At 56.3% G+C, this 7,356-nt stretch overlaps 1 protein-coding gene across 2 annotated transcripts; it reads left to right on the top strand.

Annotated features, from left to right (window-relative positions):
- LOC127530133 (SLIT and NTRK-like protein 5) lies at window positions 1-2,681 on the top strand. Of its 2 annotated transcripts, XM_051936201.1 has the most exons (11): window positions 3-479; window positions 569-640; window positions 711-782; window positions 894-965; window positions 1,064-1,144; window positions 1,312-1,383; window positions 1,460-1,534; window positions 1,619-1,737; window positions 1,895-2,295; window positions 2,375-2,470; window positions 2,556-2,681. In XM_051936201.1, the coding sequence occupies exons 1-11, from the start codon at window positions 310-312 to the stop codon at window positions 2,631-2,633; spliced, it is 1,308 nt and encodes a 435-aa protein (XP_051792161.1). In that variant the 5' UTR covers window positions 3-309; the 3' UTR covers window positions 2,634-2,681. The 2 variants fall into 2 exon arrangements, with proteins under 2 accessions (XP_051792163.1, XP_051792161.1); XM_051936203.1 differs by lacking the exons at window positions 894-965; window positions 1,064-1,144 and having other exon boundaries at window positions 1-479.
- The last annotated feature ends 4,675 nt before the right edge of the window (window positions 2,682-7,356 follow it).

The raw sequence follows: 7,356 nt of genomic DNA, 5'->3' as shown, positions 1-7,356 counted from the left end.
TGCAAGGCTCTGTCTCGGCCCTCTCTGGGCGACACCACCTCCGAGGGTGGGCGGGGGAGACCGGAGGAACCCGGATTCGTTAAAGTAGTCGGCGGCCGGCCAGCTGAAGAACACCCCGGGATGTCGAATCGCCACATTCCCACCCACTGTTATACCAAGGCATCAAAGCCACTCGGCACGGCGCGCTCGCGATGCCCACTGATTGGCACACCCCACGCCATGTGCCTTCATCTCCGAACCCACTCAAAGTCCTTGGCGCCGCGCGGTTTGTGCCAGTGCTCATGAGTGGCATAGCTCGACAGGGGGCTGATGGCAAAGAGCGCCCTGCTGCTACTGCTGGCGCTGCTGCCAAGTGCCATCCATGCCGCCAAATGCCCCCTCTTTTGCACTTGCGCGGAGCGGCTCCTGAGGTGCAATGGGACGCAGCACCGGCGTGTGACGGTGCCAGCCTTGACGGCCGACCTGGGCTTCACGGATCTGTAAGTACACTGTGGGGTGATATTTATGGGGGAGTGCCAGGCTCAGAGTGCGCTTGAATATTGAGGAGGTGCCCTCTTCGCCCTCACAGGGATCTCCACGGAAACGCCATCTCGTCCGTCGGTAAGAAGACGTGGAAGTTCTACAGTTCGGTGGTGTTCCTGTAAGTCCATTCTGCCGACCACCCGCGGTCTCCCCCCCCCATTCGAGTTTTCATCTTCTTTTCTCTGCAGGACCCTGGCGGACAACTCTCTGGTGGAGCTCACTGACGACTCGCTGGGCGACCTGGGGCGGCTCCGGTTCCTGTAAGTGGCCGACCCGGCGGGTGGTCTGGGACGACGGTTGGGGGGTCACGTAAATGGAGAGAGCACGTGCTGCATTATATAGCGCCTCGCCCGTCTCTCTGCCTCCCTCAGGGATGTTTCGGGCAACAGGATCAGGAAGATCTCGGGCTCGGCCTTCGACCAGCTGCCCTTCCTCATGTCCATGTGAGTCCGCCGCCCGTCGTCTGAGTCTTCACCTGTCCCCTCCTCCCCGGTCCTCTGACCCCTCACCTGTCCTCTCCTGTCGTCCTTCTGCCCTGCAGCCTCCTGGCCGATAACAAACTGCAGCTGCTGCCCGACCGAGCGCTGCGCCCCCCGCACGGCTTGCACTTTCTCAAGTGGCTGTGAGTACATCGGAGGGGATGGGGCGCCACCTGCTGGGGTCGACGGGAAGAGCAGCCGCCTGTGTCGCTTCCTGTTGAAATGTGGGGCTTTGGACGAATCCGCCCGGGGGGAGTGTGTATGTATAGCGCCTTTCACGGGTGAGTCAGTGTGCTCTCTTTCTCCTCAGGAGCCTCCGGGACAATCCGTTACGGGTTCTGGAATCTTCTTCATTGGCAGCCCTGCCCGCCCTGCAGATTCTGTAAGTACATTTGGCAGTCTGATTGGCACGAGAGCCCTGGTGCCCCCAGTGCTGCCCTACTCTGTCTGCTTTACAGGGACTTGCGAGGGACTCCACTGTCCTTCTCGGCATTGCAGCCCCTCCTTCAACTGGCACCGCCAATCCCACACCTGTAAGTGGCCCCTAGTGCAGAGGTACCCGGGCACAGTGCACATTTTCAGGGTGACACACCAATGCTAACCGATTGTTCCCACAGGCTCTTACCCATCAGTGTCAAGTGCTGCATATGCAAGACCCAGATGGCAGCTGCTACCACCGCTGCGACTGTGCCAGCCAGATGTGCCCTCCTGTGTGAACCTATGAAGCCATCCTGCGGTGGGTACTCAACATTGGGGACAGAGACCTGGACCCAGCTTTGGTTTGCTAATGTGGCACATGCCTGGTGGAGACCGAACACCCAGAGACCAGGCGCTATATAGGCCCCTATGCCCCAGTGCCCACATCTCCTTTACTCATTTTTTTTTTTACCTAGTGGTCACAAATGCCCCCGAAGGCCCAGTGACACCCCCCAAGCTGAGGCCCCCCTCAGGTCTGCCCATTCCCACCAACAGTGAGAAGTTCGACTTGTCCCACCTCAGGTGGCTCATCCAAGAGCGGCCGGTGAGCCTGAAAAACGCCGGCGACCTGCTGAGCTTCCTCACGGTGCTCGACATGGTGCAGGACATGAAGCCCAACAGGACGGCGCTGGGGTCCTTCGCACAGCTCATCGAGGACCACTGCTTGAACCCGGACTACGAGGACGTGTGCGTCAGGACCATGACCGACGTCATTGTGCAGATCGAGCGGCACCTGGGCGAGGGCATCATTGGGCAGCTCGAGACGCTGGCGGGCGCACTTCGGGAGGAATCGGTGGTCCAGGAGACACCACCGGGGGTATGTGCTGACGTGGCGCGGCCTGGCCACTCAAGCCTCGCCAACAGACGGGCCGCTGACTCGTCGTCTCTCTTTGCAGGTCTCCAAGAAGACCTCCCTGGACAGCCAGACAATCATCATACTGGCCGCCATCTCCGCTTCCGCTGTCATCGTTGCAGCCGAGTGTGTGTCAGAGGTGCGAGGAGGGGGAGGTGGGCAGGTGGCGGGCATCTTCAGGTGGACAGTGGGCAGAGAAACTAACAAGCCACTTGTGGTTGCAGATCATCCGTCAAAGAAAACTCCACCACCCACTGGGCCACGAAGAGGACACATCAGAGGCCAGCGGGGACACCATGTGACCAGTGGTCACCAGGGCCGAGGACAAATAAAGCTCTCATTGTCACTCACTGTGTCTGCCCGTTACTTTGTTCCCCTTGCCTCGGGGTCACTTTAGTTGCTAGGCAACATCTCCCTGCCATGAAAATTCTTGAAATGGGGGAGGGTGGGCATCGGGTGCAAGGCAGGAACCAACCCTGCAGGGGGCGCCAGTTCATCATAGCCACAGCAGAGTGGCACACAGGGAGAACACTCCAAGACACTGGTCCTGTGAAGCAGCAGCACCAACTGCTGTGCCACTCTGTGTGACAACCCAAGTAACAGGAATCTGGTGGGCAAGGACAGCACTTGGACTGGCACCCCGTCTCATTCCTGGGTGTCCACGTTTCCTTTCATACCCTGCTCACTAGTTTCTTGAATTCTTTAGAATCGTGGAGCGGAGAGAGATGAGCAGGGCACGGGGGGCTCTAGACGCACAGATCGCTGAGTTGGGTGTGAGGCGGGGGTCCTAACTGCACAGGCACTGTCTGGCTTTTCAAACGCAGGCCGTGCCCATCCTGCAGAAATGGCACAGGATGCCCGACAGGCTCTTCACACTAAGACTTGTGGGTCACTTTGGATGACTTTGCCAGTCGCCCCCTGGTTCTGTGTTTACATCCATGGGGGGTGCTGACCGATGGCCTCTTCAGCTGTGGCTACTGACCAGTGCTGGCTGTGCCATCCAGGGTACAAATGGGGTCGCAACTCACCACAAGTTGAAATTCATATGAACATCAAATGGGGGAGCTGAACATTTTGCACCTGAGAATCGAGAGTGGCACACTGGCACCAGCAGCGGGCAGCAGTGCACTGCCATGTACTCGACTTTGGGTTCAAAAATTCTTGAGAGCTGTAAAGTGTGATGAATGACAATGACATCAAGACTAGGCCACCGACTCACAGGGCAGGTGCCAGTCCATCAGGAGGCCCACCTACACCCGCCCGGCCCGTTTAGAGATGCCAGTCAGCATGTCTCTGGGATGTGACAAAAGGACACCGGATGTGTGAGGCAGCCACCCAAGCACCATACGGGCCACCAGTCCACTTGTGTCTTTATGTCTGCTCAGTCCATTTCCAGCTCTTGGGGGTCCGGAGCTCCTCCAGTATGCCCACATCAGTGGACATGTGGCAGAGGATAAGTGTCTAAAAGAGGACCTCCAAAGACCTGATGTGGTGCCACCCGGTGACATCTGCCAGTGTGTTTGTTTGTAGGTCCGCACAGACCCATCATGGCCCCTTCATTGTCTCCCATCCTGAACTTCTTCAGGTTTGGCTCCTGCGCTGGTCATTCTGGTCAGCCATAACTCCCCCAAGTTGGACTGTGAGTGGCGAGACTGTGGCCACCTCTTGTCCCAGAGATCACTGCAGTGGTCCTACCGTCTTACCTCACACCTGATGACCTTGTAGTGACCCTAACGTCACCAGCCAATCACAGGCCTAGCCCATTATGAAGTGGGCGTCACTTCAGGTGCATCGAGTCCACTAAATGAGACCCCCGAGCGCCTCCACTGGACGTCATGAAGTCACCGTTGGGATGGGCGGCTGACCAGTGCTGACTGTGCCCGCATGTCACACCCACCGTGCCTCTTCAGGCTGCCTTATTAGTGTTAACGTGTTGGTATTTTGAATGGTGCCTGCCACACACCCTGGCATAAAGCACTGATGGGGCACCCTGAACCCAAAGCTCAGAGAAATGAAAATGTTAAAAACAAAATGCACATTTAGTGTCCACGTGTCCATCTAGCAGACAACTCCGTGCTTCATGCTGTTCAAAGCCCCACCTGGGCTGCTGCTGCTCTCTCCCCTCATGGCTTCAGCCTGTGCCAGGCAGGGTAACTGGTTACTCTGAGCTGCCCTATGGAATACCCACTAATACCAGGTGGGCCAATGCTGTTTGACACCTCTTGTCGATGAGCTTGATTTATTTAGCACCTTGCACATAAAGATGCTTAAGACGGACTTCCACCTCCAGGAAGTCAAGGCCACGCCATGCTGTAGTAAAAACAGTGCCAGCTGGCAATCCTCGACTGGCAGTGCCACTTGTCCACGTGTGTCCATTGACAAGCAGACTAAAAGGGCAGTCAGAAGTCACCCCAAGACACGGGACAAGTGACACCGGCCGGCAGACTGAGGACTTGACTGTCACCGTCTTCATTGAGGTGTCACAAATGTAAAAGGACACGTGATGCTGCAGCAGGGCTCCAATCACAGGGACTGCGGGACTTTTATTTTGACAAAGTTATCGGGCGTCTTCGGCGAAGGAAAATGGCGACATATTGGGGTGAAGATAACAGGCGCTCCATTGTGTGTGTCATGTAAAACAAAAGGTACGGGGGTTTGTGTTAAGATATTTACGTGCTTTCTATTTTAAACGTTGCCCTTATAGCTCTGACGGTGTGTTTATAAGTCAGGGTCACGGAAACGGTAATAAACCGTCAGTCTGAGAGATGACCCAGCCGGAGTCGCCACGACTGGACCTGGAAAGCCCCGACCTCCCACAGCGAGCGCTCCAGAGAGCCGAGTTCAACGCCACCATCACTGCCTCACTCTCGTTGTAATGTCACCTCCCCCCCCCTCTCAATTTAATGTCATCAAAAGCTGTCACCTTAGGGGCTTTCTTGCTTGTTTTCGATTGGGTTGCTTTGTCACTCGAGGGTCCCACACGTGTTTGTTTTCTCTTCCAAGTCACATTCGTTGTTTGCTCTTCCTCCTCCTGTGGATGCCCACGATGTGCTCCGCCTTCCTCCTCCTCCTCTTCTTCTTCTTCGTCTTGTGTTTCCTACCGTCCGCTCCGGTGGCTTAGCGCTCAGGGGGTCGCTAAACCCCGGGACAGCCGCCAACATTTGGCCAGGCCGACTGATTCAGATGTTGTCTTCAGTCCTTCTGCGCTTCACGTTATGACGACATTCCGGTCTTCGCCAGTGCTGCCCCGCCCCCTGCCCACGCGTGGATTCCTCACTCAGCGCGCGCGTTTCTCCCGCCTTTGTTTTATCCAATCGGCTTGCGCGGACGCGGGCGCCACACGGTTGCTTGTAGGCGCTCGCTGATGGCAGCTCGGCAGTGACGTTCGGTTCAATCAAGGTGGCGAAATAGCGGGGGCCCGGAGGCACTCAAATAACCACACGGACCCCGAAAAGCCCGAGTATCAAAACTCTGGAGGCCCCAGAAAGTCACGCCTGGGTACATCTGGGTTCAGCTGTAGTGTTAACTCCCTGGGATGGTTCAGGTCGGGCAGATCTACTCACTCATCATGGCGTCATGTTGCCGGATGATGAGCATCTGCTGGACTCTGTCCACATGACAGTAATGACCTCAAAGGCTGTGGGGTCTACAAGAAAGCACCTTAGCTCGCCACAGACCGGACGGGGAGAAATGCCTGAGACGAAGGAGTGCACATCGTTTAAACGAAGATAGAAATGGGCAAACAAAAAAACTGGCGCCTCGTGGTTCACCTCAGTGAAGTGTGACAGTGCTCGGGGTCGGCAGGGAGCCGCGTCTCGGTCCCAACTCAATTCACGTTCGTCACCCTCCTCTTAAAAAGCTGACAGTGAAGCCATCGGTCTCGTTGGTCTTTTTAGTGGGCGGCGCTGCTGTTGACTGTAGTCAGTTCTCAGGCCGCGAACTTAAGGCCGCACTGCCGAGGGGACTTCATCTCCCAGCAGCCAGCAGGAGCGCGCAGGGGCTGACGGGAGGACGCTTTGATTGGCGCGCCCTTTTTAAGCAGTCAGTGGCGTTTCTGAGGGAATATTCGGAGCGGAGATGCGGTGACAAGGAGCGCCTCTGTGCGAGTGTGTCACAATAAGTGGCCGTCGTGTGTAATGGCAGTCACGGCTCTGAGGTGACGCGCTTCTTTAACCTAAACTAGACATTTCTCCTTGGCTCATTTACTGTCCGTCCCACAGTGACGACTTGAGTGTGCCCTTAATGTTGGAAGTGACATTCTTCACATCATCTACAACTCTGTGGTGGCCAGTGTGGTACTGGGCTGGTAACATCACTTGAAGAGAGGCCCACCAAAAAAACAAGCCACTTAAAGGGGGGCAGACTCAGTTGTGTCATCTGGAGCACCGGAGGTCGCAGCGAAGATGACAATTAAGTGCCATTATGAACAATGCTGGACATCCTCTCTGTGACACAACAACATGGAGGGCTTTCAGCCAATGAATTACTCAGCAGAAGTGTGTCAAGATATGTGATGTTGGGGGGGGGGGGGGTTTGGGGGGTCCTTAATGCCAACAGCAGTATGGCTGCCTAGCGCCTCACTGGGACTGGGACTGACATGTCAGAAGTTTTCTTTCTTTTAGTCATTTTAGTGATCCAACTCGCAGGACCCTAATAGTCGAGGACCCGAGTGGCTGGACCAGGCCAAGGAGACGCCCACGTAACACCTGGCAGCGGCAGATAGATGGAGAGTGGGACTGGACTGTGTGTCTGCCTGAGGGTTGCCAACTGGGATCCTGAGCTGTTCTGTCATGTGGTGGGAGTACCAGTGCATGCGCCACAACCTGACCTGGCCTGACTGGTAAAAGGTCAAGTCTCCCCAATCTATACTAACAGGACCCCCACTTACCAGGTGAGGGGGTGAGACTAAAGGGCACTCATTCAGAAGCCTGAGGGTCTCCTTATATTCTGGACAGCCCCATTCAAGCTGCACTGCTGACCAGAAGGGCACCGCATTGTCCATTTGCAACCAGCTTGTGCCCTCAT

Source organism: Erpetoichthys calabaricus, chromosome 14, assembly GCF_900747795.2.
Source record: "Erpetoichthys calabaricus chromosome 14, fErpCal1.3, whole genome shotgun sequence".
In the NCBI taxonomy this organism is placed as follows: Eukaryota; Metazoa; Chordata; class Cladistia; order Polypteriformes; family Polypteridae; genus Erpetoichthys; species Erpetoichthys calabaricus.
Note: the sequence above shows the minus strand (reverse complement) of the source record. Positions and strands in the feature narration are given on the sequence as shown.

What these genes read in the sequence shown, in the direction of transcription:
- LOC127530133 (XM_051936201.1), top strand. Translation starts at nt 310, where the DNA reads ATGGCAAAGAGCGCCCTGCTGCTACTGCTGGCGCTGCTGCCAAGTGCC. An exon ending in TTGCACTTTCTCAAGTGGCT is followed by an intron (nt 1,145 to 1,311) that starts GTGAGTACATCG and finishes CTTTCTCCTCAG; the next exon opens with GAGCCTCCGGGACAATCCGT. An exon ending in TCCAGGAGACACCACCGGGG is followed by an intron (nt 2,296 to 2,374) that starts GTATGTGCTGAC and finishes CTCTCTTTGCAG; the next exon opens with GTCTCCAAGAAGACCTCCCT.